At 38.3% G+C, this 21098-nt stretch overlaps 1 protein-coding gene and 1 long non-coding RNA gene across 2 annotated transcripts in view; one reads left to right on the plus strand and one right to left on the minus strand.

Moving 5' to 3' along the window:
- LOC120345023 (transmembrane protein 45B-like) lies at positions 1 to 16613 on the minus strand. Its single transcript, XM_039414392.2, has 7 exons — positions 16423 to 16613; positions 15838 to 15920; positions 15172 to 15389; positions 8920 to 9051; positions 7803 to 7979; positions 1195 to 1337; positions 1 to 432 (listed from the first exon to the last, which is right to left on the minus strand). The coding sequence occupies exons 1-7, from the start codon at positions 16578 to 16580 to the stop codon at positions 372 to 374; spliced, it is 972 nt and encodes a 323-aa protein (XP_039270326.2). The 5' UTR covers positions 16581 to 16613; the 3' UTR covers positions 1 to 371.
- Positions 10639 to 21098, plus strand: part of LOC144422907 (uncharacterized) — a 22264-nt gene continuing 11804 nt past the window's right edge. The window contains exon 1 of the long non-coding RNA XR_013475438.1: positions 10639 to 10761. This is a non-coding gene — a long non-coding RNA (uncharacterized LOC144422907). The remainder of the gene's footprint in view (positions 10762 to 21098) is intronic.

The following is a 21098-nucleotide window of genomic DNA, read 5'->3' on the forward strand; positions in this document are numbered from 1 at the left end:
AAGTGGGATACACATGTTTGAGAAATTTTTAAATGGGGAAGCACAAGTGCTATTATAGAATATTAGGGTACACTTAGTTGCCCACGGTTAAAACAGTTGAAATTGTTTCTAATTTCACGCGGTAACAATTTCAAATTAGAATGTGTCAATCGAAGGCAGCTAAATTTGACTCATTATCCACATGACATATGCTATATTTTTTATGTATTTATGAGGCAAAGAGAGATACAATTAATAGTTGAAGGTAGGTATTGGCAAACACGATGAAAAATTACAATAGTGCATTTGAACAAATAGTGCTGTGATTTTAGGCAGACGATAGTTATTTTAGAAACGTCACGCTGTAGTGAATCTGTTGCTTTTGCGTTGGGTTACGTCATAAATGCTGTTTCTTCATCCATAGTGACGTCATGGAAGCCGCCGTTTGCTTTTCTGAAGATTGGAAGAGAGGTAATTCAGTAGGCTGTCGGGCTAGCTCGTTTTATGATGAAGATTTTGTATATTTATAATGGAGGATAAGGGGTAGAAAAGGCGATGAAAGGTGCTCAGACGACCTAATCAGGTTAGGCAATGCGTACCATGATAGCGAATGTGTCGCTCCACAAATATCGTCGTGGGAAATGTAACCAGACAGCGATTACATAAACCATTTGCTAACCGTCAGGCTAAATAGGCCTACTGGTATATCGCTGTTTTTTTTCGGGGGGGGGGGGGGGAGTTTCAGTCACATACAGGTAAATATGCTAGAAATGAATTTTCCCAAGATTTAGATATTTATTCCAAAGATGTGGAAAGTTGATAAGACGACTGAAATAAAAGGCAAACCACTACGCGGCCTCTCATCTAGTGTGATCAGTGACCTGTCTATTACGGGTGCATGTTGTTAACCAAATGCACGGAATTATTGGCGGAGGATGTGGTTACTAACAGGCAGTTAAGTGAACAACGCAAAGGCGCGAGTCAAGCAATGATAAGCTATTAAATCAGGAGTACGATTGCGCACCTCTTTACGTTTGAAGGCAGTTGCCGGTAAAGCTAAGCAGTAGCCAGTCCATGACGGGTCTGTGTGTTGTTACCAGGCAAGCTGGGTACTATGGTGCATCTTCTTACGCTTGATAACCAGTCGTCAGTTATTTCATCTCATTTACATTAACGACAATAGAGCGTAAATACCAACATTAGCAATTACTTTACCTGTAATCTTTTTTTGGAATTGGTTCGTCGAAATCGCTTCTGAATGTTCCACCGTTCGTCGAATCGTTGTCATCAGAATGTGATGGCATGCAGCATTGCAGCTCTGAATTATCAATTCTTGAGTAGCTGGAGCTGACCCGGTACTAAAACATAGGTTACTATTATTAAATTTGTGATTTTTTCTGAATAAGTCAATGAATCATTCAATAATGGCAGATTTCGAAGAGCCGTGATGATCTGTAGGACAAAGACCCAAACCGTAAGTACTAATGTTATTAGGTTTGCAAAATTCGGATATTTTGTACGAAGTTAATGCAAAAAAGTGAGATTTGAGAAAACGCTTTATACAAAATATCCCAAATTCTACGCGCATGAGTGTATTTAATGTAATAGATGGGCCACTTTAGCAATATCCCACAATCGCTCTTAGCGCTGGTATCGTCGGAGTAATATACGATCTCGGAACTTAATCAATTGTGGACCAGCGCTGATAATAATTTCTCAAGTTTAATTGATAGTATTTAGGATGTTATGCCGAATCCGTGGTTTTGGCGATTTCGAGTATTGACAGCTCCGTAGTCGACAGATATTTGCTTAAAGCTTTTTTTGTTTGGAATTTGTGAATACATTTTCCATTACATTTTTTAAAAATGAATATTTTTAATTATGCCACCACTTTCACGCAACAGGCAGGTATTGCCTCAGGTAAACAGAATATGCTACCCGATGGATACGTGACAAATGTATAGTACTGCAGTCGTCTTCTGATAAATATTGAGACACTAGTTGGCACTCGTGTGTTACTATACTCTCGCTTAACGGGCGGCATGTGCGCAAATAAAAGAGAGCTCATTTTAAATGTGTTTTGCAAAACAAATTTAGTTACGTTCTTGTCGATGAAAAAATTGGCTTTCACTACCCACTCTGAGTTTTAAAAAATTGACTTCGACGCCAGTTACGAACTCAGATTATGATAACAAAAACTTATGGTTATGCAAGCCTTCTTTACCAGACTTTTAAAAATGCTCAGTAAATTAAATGCTATCCAGTTAAAGTATGCGCCTTGGAAATGTGTACATTATTCGGCATTCATACGTCAGGAATCTCTCATAATTACAATTCATTAGGCAAACAAATTTGCAAGACCAAATATGCAAACAATTCCCGTCTTTTCCCCCGATACGCTAAATTGCAAGATGATAAAAAATGTATCAAAACACTAGTTTTCCTTATTAAACATATAGGTACCCGAGTAACCCGAGGTTGTTCGCTATTTTCGTGTCAAACAGGTTCAAATATAATACGGGACAAGAACGTTCAATTATAATAAATTTCCATGTAGACGTCATATTTTAAAACCTGACAAAATGCAGATGCATCGAGGCAAAAATCGGCGCTATTATAGGGTGGTATCTACCCCAAGCTTGCATAGGCGTAGCCAGGTTGGGGGGGGGGGGGGGAGGGGTCATGCAACTTTTGCGGCATTTGCAGTGAGACGTAAGTTCATACCTCGTTCTCAACACTATTTTCCTGGCGTGGTATCAATAATTCTTCCATCAAATGAACCAACCGAGATAGATGGAAGGCGCGCTTGTATACCTCGGATAACTTCCACAGCGAAGTAACTCGGTAGAGAGATTCTTTAAGATATTGTTAGAGATCAGCCAGCGACTCTTTTTATCTAGCATTGTTCGGAGCTAAAGGCACGGGTAAGCTTTATATCACGTCATTATACCAAAACAGTTCGGCCATTACAAGCTGGTACTGTAGCTTGAGGTCTCCCCTAGGGTTGAATCCCTTCTGCAACATTTTGAATTGCCCTCAATCGATGTCAACTATTTGAGGCGGAATCTGAGACTGCACCTTGCTTGGAGGCAACGTATTACAGCGATAGAACTCACGCTATAGTAAATACCAAAGAATATGCATTTATAAATACAAAATTTGATCGTATGTATAATGTTGTGAAGTACGACTGACTAAACAAAACTAAAAACTAGCCTATTTGTAGGACAATATTCTTTAATCATAGTCAGTCTTGAAATTGCGCTGCAAGTTGCAACCTAATAATTCCTCTGTGAACTAATAACCTCAAGTTGCCTTAGTTTGTCTTATTTTGACAACTTTGAAGCAAGTTATGTGATTAACATTTTCGAAGTAGCGATAAGCGTCCGTTACTAACGCCTGGATAGCGAAGACTGATTTATGAGAGCATTGTGTCACGAGTTGCAACAACTTGAACTCATCCATCATAAGTTGCGCGATTTATTGAATATTTTACGCGTATGCTCCGAACTAGGCTCTGAACGCAATGAGTTGTCGGTATTTTTAGAAGGAATAGAATCAGGTAGTGACCTAACCCCCTGATATTTCCTTAGAAATCGCCTATTTTCGGTTCGGATTTAAAAACCAATCAAATGCGAGGGAAGATAAAAATACGATATTAATGGTCTCCGATTTAATATCGATCACGGAAAAGTACCAATTGGGTAGTGTAAACCAGGTATAATATATTTACCCAAATATTACTGAGCTTATTAGGATCATGTGCAATGCATTATGAGTCCCTTCTGTTCTCATTACTTATCAATCTTAATCGGTAAGTATGTTGATAGGTATTTGTTTGTTTGTCTGTCTGTTTGTTAGACACTTTCGTATTTTACGCGATATCTCACAAAAACGAATCTGCTCCAAATTTTGCATGTGCATTCATCATATCTCGGACCGGAAGCCTATTGATTTTGGATGAATTATGTAGTATAATTAACAAGTTATCAATTAATTAGTGATGGGACACGCGGTGTCACCATAGAGTCATGAATCGAAACCGCAGTTTCGATCGATATGTCTTCGGTCTCCGACCGATATTCTCGTTGCTTCCTTGCTACCTCGGATTTGTTGCCACAGTGATTAATTTTGATAAAAAAATTATTTGAGTTTGAGATGAACTTAACAGCTGATAAAAACATAACCTTATAAGCTATTGCGCAATATTTTATTTGAACTGAAGTTGTTTAAACTTCACGAATGTCACGCACGCGAAGGGGATAGAAATATGTTACCTAATTGAATTTTGGCGTTTGACAAGTCAATGAACACGAGACACAATTTAACAAGATTCTGTGATTAGTAATATGATGGACCACGTCTTGGGGCAACATTTTACTTATTATTAGGACAGCAATTACATTCTAAAGTATAACTATCATAACAGAAAATCATTTGCCGAAATAATGGAAATGGCGATTGCGCATAACCGGTACGGTTGTTAAATGAGTTGCCAAAATCGTGTCGGAATATTCGTTCGAGTGTATTTTAAATACTGACGGTCGACGAATTACCAACCAATATGTAATAACGGTACGTATCGGTACGGTATGAGCTCATCAAATGAGATGTCAAAGGCGTGTCTAAGATTTGATCGGGTGTATTTTGAAATATTAACTGGCGGCAAATTATAGACCTATATGTACACACGGTAAGGTTTAAATCAGCGGTCCCCAAACCGCGATCCGCGTATCGATTTAATATGGCCCGCCGAACTTGAGTAAAATAGTTTAACAATTTGTTTCTACTTTTTTCGTTCTAGATACCGGCATTGGTACGTCATTATCAGAGTTTGAGCATGTGTATATTTCTGATAGTTCAATTGTACCGGTATCTTATTAATACGTAGCAGTACTATAAGCAATGGCCCCTTGCAGGCCCTCTTTCGGCCCGCGAATATCCTTCCGCTTCTAATTTTGACCTTCGTTTAATCAACTTTGAGAACCACTGTTCTACGTCGTAAATGAAGTATATTGAGCTGTGTTTTTTTAGCCGTGTTATGCGCGGGCAACGAACTGTTGTACCATCGTGAGTTACTTGTTTTGGGTTAGCCATTACCATCAGATATGTGTATTTAGTTATTCATTATATTGGGCGGAGATGTTATTAACGACTAACTAATAATTTTCACACTGCGCCATGTACTTTACTGATGAATATTTATTAAATATTTAGAATGAATAGGTCAACAGATTTCGGAGCACGCCCTTGTGAAATATGGCCAAGTGGCAAATATTTCTCGACTATGTTCAGAACGAAAAGTTTTATGAAATTTAGATCCGCAATAATTATTCAATATCGGTTATCTTGACGCATAGATATGAAACCGAATCGGAAAAAATGATCGTCCAACCCGGCCAACGGTCCGAAGGTCATCTTTCACGCCTGGGTACGGCGTTTTATGTGAAATATGACATGTGCTATCTCCCACGTGTTCATTCTTTATGATATTTGCTTTGAACAAATATTCATGAAATGAGTAATGCTATACGACCACAAGAATAAATCGATTGTTGTCCATTTATATTTACCTAGAGCAGTGGTTTCCCAACCTCTTATGGCTCGTGGTTCCTATCCGGAGGCTTTTATCACTTATGTCCCCCTGTTTATTATTCCAGTGGTATATATAGTGTTAATTATTCAAACAATTCATTCTCAACAAAGTGAAAACGAGAATATCGGTTGGAAACCGAAGACTTATCGATCGATAGTTAGGGGATCCCCCAAAACAGAAACTGCAGTTTCGATTCATCCGCTCTTGTAACTTGCGCACTGCGCATCGCACACACACACTCGGCGGATCTCAAAAATCTAGATCACTTCATCAATAATTGATTGATAACTCGCTAATTTTACGAGCTAATTCGCCCAAAATCAATAGGCTTCTGGTCCGAGATAAGATGAATGCACATGCAAAAACTGGAGCAGATTCAATTTCGCTTTCGTGAGATATCGCGTGCATCTAACAGACAAACAGACAGACAAATACCTATCAACATACTTACCGCTTAAAATCGATAAGTAACAACCTCTGAAATAACCTTGTTACGAAAAGAAACTGGGAAGAACGGGGAGTTTTCTTGTAAAGGACAAAAGTACAATCAGTTTTGCGCCTAGCATTGTGATACCCACCCCTGTGGGAGCTAAGTTTGCAATACAATTAATTTCAACGCTTCAATCGCTAGGCCAGCGATTTTCAATCAGGGGCACGTGGCCCCTTAGGGGGGCACATAGCAGTTAGAAGGGGGGACAGTGCTCGGCGCAAAACTGGTTTTATTATTCACTTTATATAAAAAAAAAATATCCTGTTCTTTCTTTCTTGATAAGGTCATTTCACATGGTGTTTTTACTTTGGCAGCATGACTTGTTTAAGCATAATGAGATTTGGAATCTATCAATCAAAATAACACCATAAATACCGGTACGGATGAAAGTCAAAACAGGCCATTCACAAAAAAATGAAATAACAGTTAAAACGTTGACACATTTGATTCACGGCTTTCCTTCGGTGATTTTCCGCGTCTTCGTACGTGACAAAATTGTTATTATAATGAAGTCAGGAACATTTCTCTTTTAGCTTATAGGAAACAACCGATTTACTCTATCTACGTTGAGGGTATATAAAGCACAGCCGGTGTTATAAAAACAAGGTTTTTGCCTCGATCCGAATCCGATCTATTCAGATCATAATTCTTATTTAATTTCTGTCGTTGATGAATGATATTTCTTTTCCAAAACCATTCGGAGCAATGCAAAATATCCTGTTTTTTTTCAGTTTTAAGAATTCAATATTGTTACATGTCCGATGTCATTGTTCCAGACAACTCAAAACATGCTTTTTACCATTGCGAGTCGTCCATTAATATATTAGAGTTAGAAATGGCATTTGTTACTACTTGTCCACAGACTTGCTCGAAGCAATGCAAAATATAACGAAGTATTTTTACGGTTGCAAGTCGTCCTGGGGTTAAAAAATGAAGTTTGTTACGTTACTACATGTCCAAAACCGTGTTCGAAGCAACGCAAAACACGCCACACCAGTGGTTGCAAATTGCGGCACTCGAGCCAAATGCCCGCAAACAAATTTCCTGTGGTCTTTGAGCGGCCTCACTTTCAATTCATGAAGACAAAGAAGGGTTGCTTACAAATTTTTTATTATCTGCGCTGTTGTATGGCGTTTGTTTTGTAGTAATTAGCTAAGTGTGCCTACCGTTAGATATAATCAACACAGGCATAAGAGTCGCAGGAACGTTATAATTTGGAGGTTTAATTGGCGATTTTCCATGAACGGAATTTAGTTCGGCCCGCAAGCTACCGGAAATGTCATTATTTGGCCCAGTAATAATTTGAAGTATTATGTGGCGATTGTTATTGGGCGGAAATTAGTGCGACTTCCACCGGAAATGTCTATATTTGGGCCAGTGTTACCTAACAATTGCCGACCACTGCGATACACGTTTGCAAGTCGTTATTTTACATCCCAGGGTTAAGAATTGAAATTCGTTGCATTTGTATTATCATCGTTACGGATCACGCAGACACATGACACAGGTGGCTGGCTATGAATGAATGATAAACCTAAATTTAATGGGACACTGAGTAATAATACGCCCTATGTTTTACTACAAGTTTGCTAATACCAAACCCCACTGATACATTTTAAAATTTCTTTTTTTGAGGCAATCTGGTAGCTCTAAAAATCGAGCGCATCTTTTCCCCACGCCTGCTTCTGGTGCGTCACAAAGTGGCGATATTTGATATAAAAATAGGCAATAACTCACCCTGTAGTATATCCAGGTCAAGACATGGATGATTCCCATCACCGTGCAGTTCAGGAATATGTGCCAGCTGTAGAATATCGGGAGTATCATCAAATTGTGCATGTTGTTGGAATCCCATTTCTCCCCGCCGATCGGTCGGAATAAGATGTAAGCCAGATGGAATAGCCAGCTTCCCATCTAAATGCAAAAAAAATTATAAATTTTCACCTTCACGTTTCCTCGATGTAGAGACACAGGCAGGCTGCTTGTCGAACCCGGAAACTCATCCGCCCGAAAGTTGCATAAATTTGACCCCGACCCTGATTTCTGATGTGCGGTTAAAAAGGATACGCATTTTCAATATTTTTCCGACAAAATTTTCATATGACTTCCCACTATTCCCACGCTATTCAAAATAAAACGACTCTGTGTACACATCACAAGTAGCGGATTAAAGAAAACACACGTTTTTGCAGAAACTCTTGTTATTAAAATTTGTTTCTCGGAGTTCGGAGTCAAAATTTTTGTAAATTCGGAGCCGATTTTTATTTGGAACCGAATTTTATAATATCCAACTTCTCTCCCCTGCGTCATTTACAAGAATTCTTTTTAGGGTTACAGTCAGTGATCTCTCTACACCACCCTAAAGGGAATTAATACCCCATACCTAATTTTGGCGAACCCGTTCCTATTTTTAAAGCTATAAGTCTGGCGTAGATTTCTGAAACGAGGGAACCAGTTGTTAGTTAGTTGGACACAAGAGCGAACCCGTTCTAGAACTTTTGAATTAATACATGTTCCATCAGGGCTTCCCCAACTTTTAGTCTCGTTACCCTTTCCAATATATTAAAATTTTTCACGACCCCTTGTCTTGCGATCTAAGTCGGCATTGTTATGGAAGCACCTCTTCTCTGATCATTTATATTTGTGTTTCGCACTACATTGGCACATTAATATATGTGTTTCGAATTAAAAGTCAAAAAAAGTACAATAGATATAGTACTTTATGTTAATTGGTGTACTCTTTGTGACCTCTGAAATTCGTTGCTCGCACCCTTGCGGGATCGCGATCCCCAGTTTGAAATTCCCTGGGTTACAGTTCTTAGTTTGAAAGTATTAAAATTCAATTAAACCATACTTGCATGATCAGCAATGTATGCAGCCATATCAATTTCTGATCAAACGGTCTCCATACTTCCAGTGTTAACGACGCACACACAGCAAGGTTTGCGTACAGAAGTAGGCCATGTGCTTCCAGTTCTAATTCTCCCTAAAGAGAAAAGTTGATAAATTGGGTGATTTTTGTAACGTAACATTATGTAGAGCAGTGTTCTTCAACTTTTTTTTGTTATTGCGGAACCCCTGATATCATTTTTTATGGAACCCCAAATAACAAAAATAAAACACGAAATACTCGTAACACAAAATATTTGTAAATCAAATATTTCTACTTCAACAACGAAACAGAAAAAAGGTAACAAGTGTGAAATTCAATGACTAGGTTGTTCTTGCATTTTCTTTGCAATTTTCTTGAATTCTCATACTCATGTCTACACTCTTTAAACAACTTCGCAACGACGCATCAACATGCTGAAGCAAGAAATGATTTCCCCTAAAAAAAAAACGTGGAACCCCCAAGGAACCCTATAAACTCACGGAACCCCACTGCATGTATTGCGGAACCCTAGGGTTCCGCGGAACCCCTGTTGAAGAGCACTGATGTAGAGTGTATATAATGCGGATTTCGAAATTTCAACGCCCCTTTTTTGTCACTATTTTTTTCTGTTTAACTTCATTCTACATGTTATAGTACAGGGATGGCGAACCTTTTTTCAATGACTGGGTCAAAAATTATATTTTATCACGGAACGAAAGAGTGTGGGTCACAGATATTTAATCAATGTTTAAATTTATGAGAAACTTTCTGCTGCATATCATCTTACAAATCTTTGTAAGATCTTTGTTTTGTGTACAAAAACACCCATATGAATTACCAAAAGCGTTTAGGATGATGCGGCAGATTATTTTATGGCGCTAAAGAGTTTGGAGGGAATTCCACTCTGATAGAGTTATATTTTTTGATCGACTTTCAAACACATTCAGGCACTTTCACACTGCCCCATTTTTATTTCAGATTTTTAGGTCTTTATTTTAAGTCTAAAAGATTTTGTTTTCTCAACGGCATTGCAGTCGAGAAACTCATAAATGCAAAGTGGCATCTAGTTCTCGCAAACCCCCCAAAAACAATCTGCAGTGCAGTTTGGTTCCTGTTTTTCTGAAGGGGAACGCTGTAATAAGATAAGGCAACCGTTTTTCGAAATAGACAATGACCATTTACCTTCCTAATACCATTATGGAATGGAAAATGCTATTTGTGTTTCATATTTAAAGCTGAATGATGTAATACTATACTTTTAATTGGAACAGAACTCGATATGGTCCAATCGTTATTAAGATAACCGAAAACATTAACAAAGTGTTCGCAATATTTTTCACCATTAACAAGACAAGACGCTTTTTCATAGGACACGAAATGTACGTATTGATCATTTTATTAATTGATATGTTGTTTCTTTTTAAAATAAAGTAATTCGTTCAATACAAGGGCATGCGCACTCTCTCAGAAATAAGGAATACAATATAAAATCATGACGACGCAATATACGTTAGTAAATATTGATTGAAGTCCGGGAAAGGATCAAATTAAACAGGAAAACTGAAACCATTAGCTACCCCTAATTTCGAATTTTAAAATACGACCCCTTGGTCACGTGTCACTACGGAATGTGAAATGCTGTGCAAGGCGAATCATCCTTCAGTTCATACATAAATCTCTTGTAGGCGAACGCTGAAGAATAACTGTGTGTGAAACAGAACCCCTGACTGTTATTAAAATACCACTAAGAAATAAAGGAGACACATCTCCGGGCAAAGTTACGAGCAATGAGTGAAAATTCAGGAGCTAATGAAACTACATAAGGTGACAGAGAAGGTTTTTCTTTACTTTCATATAATAATAAGTAATTATGACATTTATGTGTTGTGTTTTTGGAGATACATTCCATAAATTTGGATCTGCATTGCCGGTGCTCTAAACTTAAAACAGTACAAATACGGGTACTCCCGTAGTATGTGAACCAAGATGGCGGACACCGGAACGTGGTACAGGTTAGGGTTGGGCCATAATTTTATTCCAATTTTCCTTATTTTAGTTCTAATACGAATTCGAGGACTAGTCAAGTGACTTCCGTAGTATTTGTACCTGAAATTATGGCCTAACCCTAACCTGGCACACATACTACGTTTTGGTATCCGCCATCTTGGTTCACATACTACGGGAATACCCAAATACGACCCATTGGTCACATACCATTGTGTAATGCGGTACAGAGTGAACTGCCCTTTAGTTCACATATGAAATCTAACAAGTCTATTATGGATCTCAAGCAAACACGGAATCTTGATCTATTTGTTCTTGCGACCGCCCCTCAAACATCAAACAAATGATAGCGCCGTTTTCAGTTTGAATGACAGTTCATAAAACTCTTATGTGGTAGGAAAGCGAAAACCATAAACAAAATCTCGTTGAGGGGAACGGATTACGGAATTAAGAAATTGATAATGGATTTTTTTCATATTCGCATTAAAACTATAAAATTGCAGTTAACAGTGAATGAATGAATGTTGAATGACAGTTCATAAGACTCTTATGTGGTAGGAAAAGCGGACTGTATGAGAATTCGCAACGATACATTGCGATTTTCGTAGCGAACGGCGTGAATTAGCTTCGTATTATAAAACGAATATACGTAATACAAACCGTGCCCAAGATCTCGTTTATTGGGGGAGGTATTCCATTATCAAGAAATTGATAATGGATTTTTTCACATTCGCGTTTAAAAAATAAAATAAAATTGCAGTTATCAGTGAAATATCGATGTAACTCAAACTAGGTATATTTTAACTACTTAACCGCCTATTCTCGTTCGATGAATGTCTGCAAAACAGGGACGTCTCCGACAATTCTGAAATGTTAAAAAAAAAACATTTTTCTGCAACATGCATTCCGATTTTTTGTAGCTTGAAGCGCTTTTTAGTCCCTAAGGACTCTTGAAATACCCAACGACCGGATCTTAATCAAACACGGAATGATATATATTTGTTCTTGCGACCGCCCCTCAAACATCAAACAAATAAAAACGCTGTTTTTAGTTTGAATGACAGTTCATAAGACTCGTCCGTGATAAGAAAGCGAACTAATGAATTTCGTCACGATAAAACTGAATTTATGTGCCCGCTTGTAGAGAGCCTTGTTCGTAGCGAACAGCGCGAATGAGCACGTATAATACGACGAATTGACGCGATGAAGTATTGTACGCAAAATCTCGCTGATCGGGAAAGTATTCCATAATTCAGAAATTGGTATATTAATTTTTCACATTGCATGGTCGGACCTCCTTCCTCCCGATGAACCGCCTACGCTCGGTCGATGAATGATCTCAAAACAGAGCGTACGATAAATTGGGTTTCAGTTTCTGCTTATATAGGGCGTTGTTTATAGGGGACATCGTCAATGAGCTTCGTATAAAAACAGCGAACATACACAGTCTATTTAACAATTAGGGGGGGAGGGGGGGACTCGACTAAATAGATAATCGTATTTTTCATATTTGCATTAAAATGCAAATTCTATTGGTCAAATAGTGGAGAACGATTAAACAAAACGTAAATGATTTTCTCCTAGGTTCGAATACTTTCTCGTTATATTTGTTAACAACTCATATCCAATAACAAGTTAACAAGACAAGAATCACAAGCAACCAAGCGTAACTCTCGCATCATGATGAAAACCTAATTGATTTAATTTCACACAAGCAGACTCGGGAGTGGGCCAACCTCACACTTCATTCATAAAACCTATCGTGGGTTAAGAACAAACATAAGACAATAGAGAACTATTTGCCTGTGGTATCGAGTGTAAAAACTCGTACGGACATTGTTACATAATAAAAATATAAGAGATTTTCTAAAAATAGTTGGTTGTTTGAAATTTTTAATAGCGTTTTGAAGACCCTATTTGGAATCGCACTATCTATGACAATGTATAAAGCTATATATAGAGTTCTTAATCAGTTAGTGTCTTCTTGCAGCCCTTCTATTAATTATCTAGTTAGCAGCAGTATTGTTGTACTCGGGACCTATATCTGTCATCTCCATGAGAAACTTACATTGAATTTTCGGTACTCCCGAAGTATTCGTACCAAGATGGCGCACAACCTGAACATAGTATTGTACCAGGTTAGAGTTGTTCAGGTTGTGCGTCATCTTGGTGCGAATACTTCCGGAGCGCCGAAGTTTCTCACAAGCAAACTTGAAAGTGGGCCAACCTCCCAATTCATTCATACAATCGTGGGTACTTGCATTCATTTTAAAGTGATCTATATAGTCATGTTAGGGTAGGGTGACCGTTTTAGCATATTTAAGAAAAACTGTTATTCATCAAAATGTAAATCTAATTAAATTTTCTCACAAGCAGACTCGGAAGTGGGCCAACCTAACAGCTCATTCATAAAACCGATCGTGGGTTGGGAGCAAACATGATACGATAGAGAACTGTTTGCTTGTAATTTCGAGTGGCAAACACTGGGTACATTGTTACATAATATAGTGTATTTAGCACTTCGATGATGGGGTCATTGAAATTAGAAATTACAAAGTATGGCATCATCGGGCAGGAATTATGATGTCATTATGTCTATTGCTACACAAGACGGACATATTTCACAATGTCGTTTAAACACTGAGCTATTCGGGCCTCAATTGGAGAAAAACTACGAAATGTGACGTTATAATACAAAATGTCGTCATATTCCATGTGTGACGTTATAATAATGAAAAACTTAACCTAGTATTGTTAAATATCTCACAAGGCGGGAAATCTTCTCGTAGCATTTTAGTGCAAAGATAAGTACTCTCCTAGTATGTATGTATACCAGGTTAGGGTTAAGCCATAATTTTATTCCGATTTCTCATATTTTAGTTCTATTACGAGTTTCTTGGCTGTCTGTGTTAGTCAAGAGAATTTACCCCTACCCATAAGCTTCCGTCCCTTTACCCAACTGGATGTAAAGTAGACGAACAAAAGTTGGTATTGGTACACATACTTCTGAGGCGCCCAACGATATTTGCTATAAAAAGTAAAATACTACTTATAGTTTTTTATTATAATGTGGACAATGGCTACCGTGTGTGGGGAGATTCGTCATGGTAAAATTCTAGAAAGACTTATGCTTATCTTAATACCTATGTATGGGTCTTATCATAATTTCTATGTGACGTCTTTTACGTGTTTCGCTCCGAACTAGGCTCTCAGCTTCTCAATAGGGGGTTCTGAAATTTTCATATGTCAAGTTAAATCGAAACAGCTAGCGGGTCCGACCGAACGCCGGAAAACTTATGTTTTCATGAGTCTTTAGGGTCTGAAGAGCGTTTTAAGTTGTATGTATATATGATACAGAAAGATGCTTTTATTTTATTCACATTTCAAAAGGAGGGGGAGGGGTTCCGTCCCCCAAAACCACCCCCTGGCTACGCTCTTGGTTTGGAAGACCGGAATTATTCCTGTTCGACATTGCCCGCCTAATTTATCGCATTCAGGCATAGGCGTACTCGGGTGAGTTGAAAATGTTAGATATCAGTGACTGCTTTTATCTATCATTGTTCGGAGCAAAAGGCACGAGTAAGCGTTGTATTACGTCATTATACAAACAAAATATCCCCCCCCCCCCAAAAAAAAAAATAATTGGGCTGATTGCGCTCTTGCATTCAGGATGAAATAAAGACCACGGAATCGGAACCGTGGAATTTTAATGCCAGTTAACCCAGGCTAAGCTAATTTAGTGAGAGTATAATACCACCTATTACGCAACAGAAGACGCTGTAATCTGTTATGTAGTCACATTGGATCTTTTTATAAAATGATTTTCTTTATATCAAATTTACAAGTGGGGTCTGGTATACCCCCAAACCTTAGTGAAGGAACTCTGCTGATCTAGATAGAATTTGAAGTAAGAGTGTAAAACTACCATAAAACAAAACTATCTCAAACGTACCTTTCCATGTTAATGGAATAATAGCAGTAGCGCAGTGATGGAAAACGCCATGGCAACTACCCAGAAATCGCCTCTCGTCGAGAACCCCTGGTCTAGCTAGAGCTCTCTTCCAAGGGAAAGTATCAAAGCAATTCTAAATCATCTTTTGACTAAATGCAGGTACTAAATTAACATCTTGCGCCAAATGACAAAACGTAACTTCACATGTTTATGAAATAATAGCGGTAGCTTAGTGATAATAGCGCAAAAGTAAAACTTTTACTAATTAGAAAACGTACCTTCCCGTGCTTATGGAAAAACAGCAGTAGCGCAGTAATATAAAACGCCATGGCTATTATTGTTTTCTCGAGAGTTGTTTCCCGTTCTTTAAGAAGTTTTTGGCTGATGATATCGACAATTCCGCTGATCATAAATGCCGAATACATCGTGAAGTGTTGCCATTCGTTCATATGGACCCAATTTCCGTTGCTATCAAGGAGGATTAACTTGTTTGTGCCTGTAATACAAGTCGCATTAATTATATCAGTTAGAAATGTGGAACTATATGGAGGAGGCCAGACTCCCTTCTCTAACGGCGATACAATCACTTTCCTCATACCTATTCGTTATTATCTATTGGTGTAATAAAATGAGCAATTTCGAACTGGGAGGATTCCGGTCTTTCCAAAATTATTAGCCCACTGAAGAGATGGGACTCGTCTCGGGCCTTGTTGGCAGACAAGATAATAACTTTTTATGTATCAGTTGACGCATGTATACAGCTTTAAGTTTTGCCTAGTTATGTCATATTAGCCGAAATATTTTTTGAATTAAAAAATCGAAGTCTTGATTTTTCCAACTTTTTAAGTAAGGATTCGAAGAAGTTCTGATTTTGTAATTGTCTCTTCAGGCATGAAGATTATTGCCAATCTATAATTCATGAACTCAGAACGAGCCTACTATACCTGGTGGGTAAAATAGTTCCGCCATTGCAGCCCCGAAGCCGTAAATGATCTTCATGAATGAATCGAGTGGGAACTGTCTCACCCTGTAGAATAAGAAAAAATAATTAGCAGGTAATCCACTAGGTTTCCCAGCAACAAAAATTGTGGTTTTGCGGAATGTGGAATTACTAAATGCTGTTTCGGCTCGTGTCAAATTTTGGAGAGTTAATTCCAATTATTTCCCAATTATTCAAAAAAAAAAAGTTTTAAGTTGATAGTTCCCGGAGTAGAAAACAAATTTGGCTCATAATAAACCTTTAAATGGCTCGGCATCTGATGGGTATTTCAACTCCACAGCGTTTGTGGGAATGTCAGACTAGATATACCAAGATGTGAGTTATTTAAATAAGTAAAACATTTGTGGTAGTTTGATATCCTTCTTCACAAAACTATCGTGATGCCATTTAAACGATTGCATGTGTATAACCAGTAAAGAACTCGCAGGTTAGGGGGATGCGAAACAACTCTATTAAGAAAACATCGTCTATTTTTGCGTACTTTTGTTCAAAGCAAAATTACGAAATATTTCAATAAACATGTACTCACTTAGAATATACTTTCCCAAACTTTGTATTCGTTTTTGAAGGCATCCGATGAAATTTACGTCCTCGTATGAAATAAGCCCATGAGTTTTGGACGCAGAATACAATCCCGAATGAGTAGAAGGCTACTCCCGGTGATATATGGCCTTCCCATGTACCCATGTCTATTATTAGAAATTAGGCTAACTCTAAGATAACACTGTACAGGTTTAAAGTTTAAAATAGTGAAGTTTTAAAAATAAAATTTCTGTCTACTAGAAATTGTTGCTTTAAGACGTAACAGGTCTGCAATTGCAGCGTCGTATGTGCAACACTTTTGAATTTTAAAGTCATAGAAAGACACTGCTCAGGTCTAGGGTTAAAAAAGTAAAATCGGATCGGAACCCCAGGCCTACGACTCAAGTCCCCCCCCCCCATTCCAAAGGTAACAAAAAAAAGAAAATTTTATGTATCATACATAGCAACATTTGTAGCTTGAAGATTTTTGAAAACCCATGTCCCTGATATTTGAAGCCCATGTTTTCTGGTTCCTCTAGCTGTCACTGTCTAACTTGGCTGTTACAAGATTCCGAATCCCCTCCTCCCTAACTGAACGATAGATGGGTTTCATACGACTAATAACGCAAGAAGACCGATAAATAAACGAGAATATCGGTGGGAGACCGAAGACTTATCGATCGAAACTGCCGTTTCGATACATGACTCTATAGTGACACCGCGTGTCCCATCACTAATTAATTAATACCTCGCTAATTATACGACACAATTTATCCACAATAAATAGGCTCCTTGTCCGAGCTATGATAAATGCACATGCAAAATTTGGAGCAGATTCAACCTCGCTTTCGTGAGATATGGCGTGCATCTAACAGACAAACACAGATCAACATACTTACCCATCTTAAGATCGATAAGTAATAACTCGGTCTTCTCGAAATCCTACCAAGATAATTGAACGCGTTGTCTGCCCGCTTGACCATTTATTTTTCGTTTCATGTTTCGTTGACGAGCAGTGACCATAGCGAATGTAAACAGACGACGTAACTTCGATAAGGAATACTTTCCGTGGTCATGTGACCAATTGCCTATCCTTCGCTCCACGTTTCCGCATATAACCTGGGCCAATTCTCAATACACTTTATAACCCAATTTGTGATAGTTTTTGGTCAAAAACACCAAAATTGATAAAATAAAAAAGGTAGGGTCAGAGTGGAATTTTCTCTGGGTGAAATCTTTCGTGAGCAATGTATCTTTGACGACAAGTGAACATAGCAAATGTAAACAGAGAAAGTAACTTGAATAAGAAATAATTTGCGTGGTCATGTAACTGTCTATCCTTCATTCCACGTTTGTAGTATTGCTAGGTCCGCATATGCCCTGAGCCATTTCTCCTTACACTTTATAACCTAATTTGTGATGATCTCTTTGGTCAGAAAACAACAGAATTAGTAGATTTATTCTTTTCTCAATAATTCCGTCAATATAGTAATTATTTTATCACTAATTATCTTATAACCATGTGAAAAATTAATTGTCACCTTACGTGACGTCTAGAAAAATTCTGAAACAAGTCGAATATGACAATGTTTAAAGCAGGGGTGAGCAAGGTTTTTTGGACCAGGGTCCAAAATTTCGCCCATCTAGACTGGCGGGACATGTTAGTGTGACATGAAAAGTTACATTTTATGAACAATATTTACAGTGTTACAAAAGAGTGGAAAACAATAGGTCTCGTGCCAAAACTAAATTCAATCGCAATCTCAACAATTTTCTTGGGCTATTTTTTTTTAGCTGAAACATCGAAATTTGGTTTTAGTTTGGTTGTGGCATCATCAGACGGGCCAGATTGAATTACCCAACGGGACAGATTTGGCCCGCGGTCGTATTTTCCCCATCGCTGGTATAAGACAACTTTTGATAGAGGAGGGATAGATACAAAAGAGTCGCACTTTTGTTGGCATTGGAATATCCGTACGTACCAAATTTAAACTAAATTAAAACTCTTTTCCGCGAGGCGCACACCGTTCAAAATGGGCACTTCTCCGCGTGCCGCACATTTTTTTTTGTGAGCCGCAATTGGCCGGCGGACCGCAGGTTGCACCCTGGTATAAAAAAAATTGATTTGAAAGTTACGGCTAGATTGTAATTTTCTCTGGATAGAATATTTCGTCATCCCTCTCTCGTTGACGACAAGTTATGGTTACCATATTTTTTTTACTTCAAAGCGGGACGCCTCCAAAGACACGACCCCTTAGCTGTGATCCTGTAACTTCACAGTTTCCGATTTTACTACATAGGCCTACATTTAAAGCCATCCTGGCTGTCTTCATTGACCATGTTGTCTTCGATTAGAATTGATTTTACATGTGATACGTTCGCTAACACTGTTAGCGGGAAACAACGAAACAAACAAAATAACTCATTCACCTTCAGTAAGTAGGCTAGCGTTGCGCTACACAGCAACAACAGTAACGAGAACATGTTCGTGTGATATGCTGGATGGCTTCAGCCAAAGCGGGACTTTTGGCTGACTTGTCGGGACGGCGGGACAAGACGCTAAAAAGCGGGACTGTCCTGCCTGAAGCGGGACGTATGGTAAGCCTACAACAAGTGACCATGGCAAACGTAAGAGGAGAACGTAACTTTGAATAGGAGAAAATTTGCGTAGTCATGTGACCCAAAACTGCCTATCCTCCGGTCCTCGTTTGACCGTGTCCCGGGTCATGAGATTGCTTGAAAAGGCCTATTCTCCTTACACTCTGTATATCAGAGGTATATACTTTGCTTATTCCAACAATGTTTAGCTTTTTAAAGTTGCCCAAAGCAAATTGCGCGCTCACTAACATGTGATGGAAACTCTCTCCGAGCAATATAATATCACTTTGGCCCGAGTCATACGATTGCTTGAAAAATAGCGATTCTCCCTATCTCCGTGTATCAGTAGATCTCATCGTTCAGGAATAAAATCTCTTTTTGATAATTTCGAATTTTTGAAAAAAATTGATGATCAGAGCAAAGTTGCAAATGGGGAAGCAAACCCACGCCCGAGTGAGTTTACGTGCAACCATTTTATAGTACCAAGAGTGGCCCATATTCAAACGAGAATATCGGTCAGAGACCGAAAACCTATCGATCAAAAGTGAGGTGATCCCTCAAAACAGAAACAGTTTTGATTCATCCGCTCTCACTCCACAGCGACACCGTGAGTCCCATCATTAATTAATTATAACTCGCTAACTATATAATTCATCAACGACATAATTCATCCAAAATCAATAGGCTTCTGGTCCGAGATACGATGAATGCACATCCAAAATTTGGAAGAGATTCAACAACGCTTTCGTGAGATATCGCGTAACATACGAGAGTGTCTAACAGACAAACGCACAAACAGACAAATACTTAATAACATACTTACCGATCTTAAGATCGGTAAGTATGTTGATAGGTATTTGTCTGTTTGTTTGTCTGTTAGATACACGCGATATCTCACGAAAGCGAGGTTGAATCTGCTTCAAATTTCGCATGTGCATTCATCATAATTCGGAACAGAAGCCTATCTATTTTGGATGAATTATGTCGTATAATTAGCGAGTCATTAATTAATTAGTGATGGGACACACGGTGTCACTATGGAGTAAGACTACTGTTTTGGGGGATCCCCTAACCTTCGATCGATAAGTCTTCGGTTTCCAACCGAATTCTAGTTTTCCACCTTTACCAATTTGGCCACTAATAAATACTACTAATCATACGGTGTTTATTCTAGCAATCGCGGTATTTTCTCAATCACGTCCTGCGGCTCGAATCAGTTCGCGGTATAACTGTTTAAACCAGGGGCCGGCAACCTTTTGTCGTTCGTGGGCCAAAATTAAAGGTTGCAGGTCATTGGCGGGCCGCACATATTTTTAGAAAGTTGAAAATCGAATGGATGACCGATGAATCATATTTTATCACACAGATCAGAAGTTGAATTTTAAGCAGCGCGCAAAGACTGACCATTCGAATATTTTTTGCGCCATCAAACCAATTGCACTTAGCATCAACTTTACTGCGTTTTGTTGCCATTTGTCTAAATTATAATTGAATTATAGGCTCATTAAATGAGTAATGTGAATTATATACTTGTTACGTTATAATATAATTTAGTCTACACGTAAATTCTTTTTCGTAGACAATATAATCGACAAAACAGCTATATTTTGTTACTACAATTCAGTAAAGCGTCGCGGGCCGGATTATATTGCTCCGCGGGCCGGATCCGGCACGCGGGCCGTAGGTTGTCGACCCCTGGTTTAAACCCTACTAAACTGGTACCGTGTTTTAATTTTCTTTCGAAAAATACCACTGGGGCTTATTTGGGGAGATGTATTTTATTTTCATTCATCAAAAACAAAAATACAATGAAGAGAATTCCGAGATTTTTAAATATACAAAATGCGAAAAATTTATCGACTAGGTCTTATTTTAAGAAGAGGACTTATATTAAAATCATTTTTAAAATTCAGGATAGGTATTGTTTTCATCCTTGTTCTTATTATCAAAGAAACACGACCCAGCCAACATATTATTATGCCGCATTATCGACTTTCATCTCCTTAGCAAACATGAAACTTCTATTCTATTCGCTTATCCGGCAACTAATAAATACTACGAGACTCACGAGTCCATCCAGCTATT

Source organism: Styela clava, chromosome 5 (assembly GCF_964204865.1).
Source record: "Styela clava chromosome 5, kaStyClav1.hap1.2, whole genome shotgun sequence".
NCBI classification, from domain to species: domain Eukaryota; kingdom Metazoa; phylum Chordata; class Ascidiacea; order Stolidobranchia; family Styelidae; genus Styela; species Styela clava.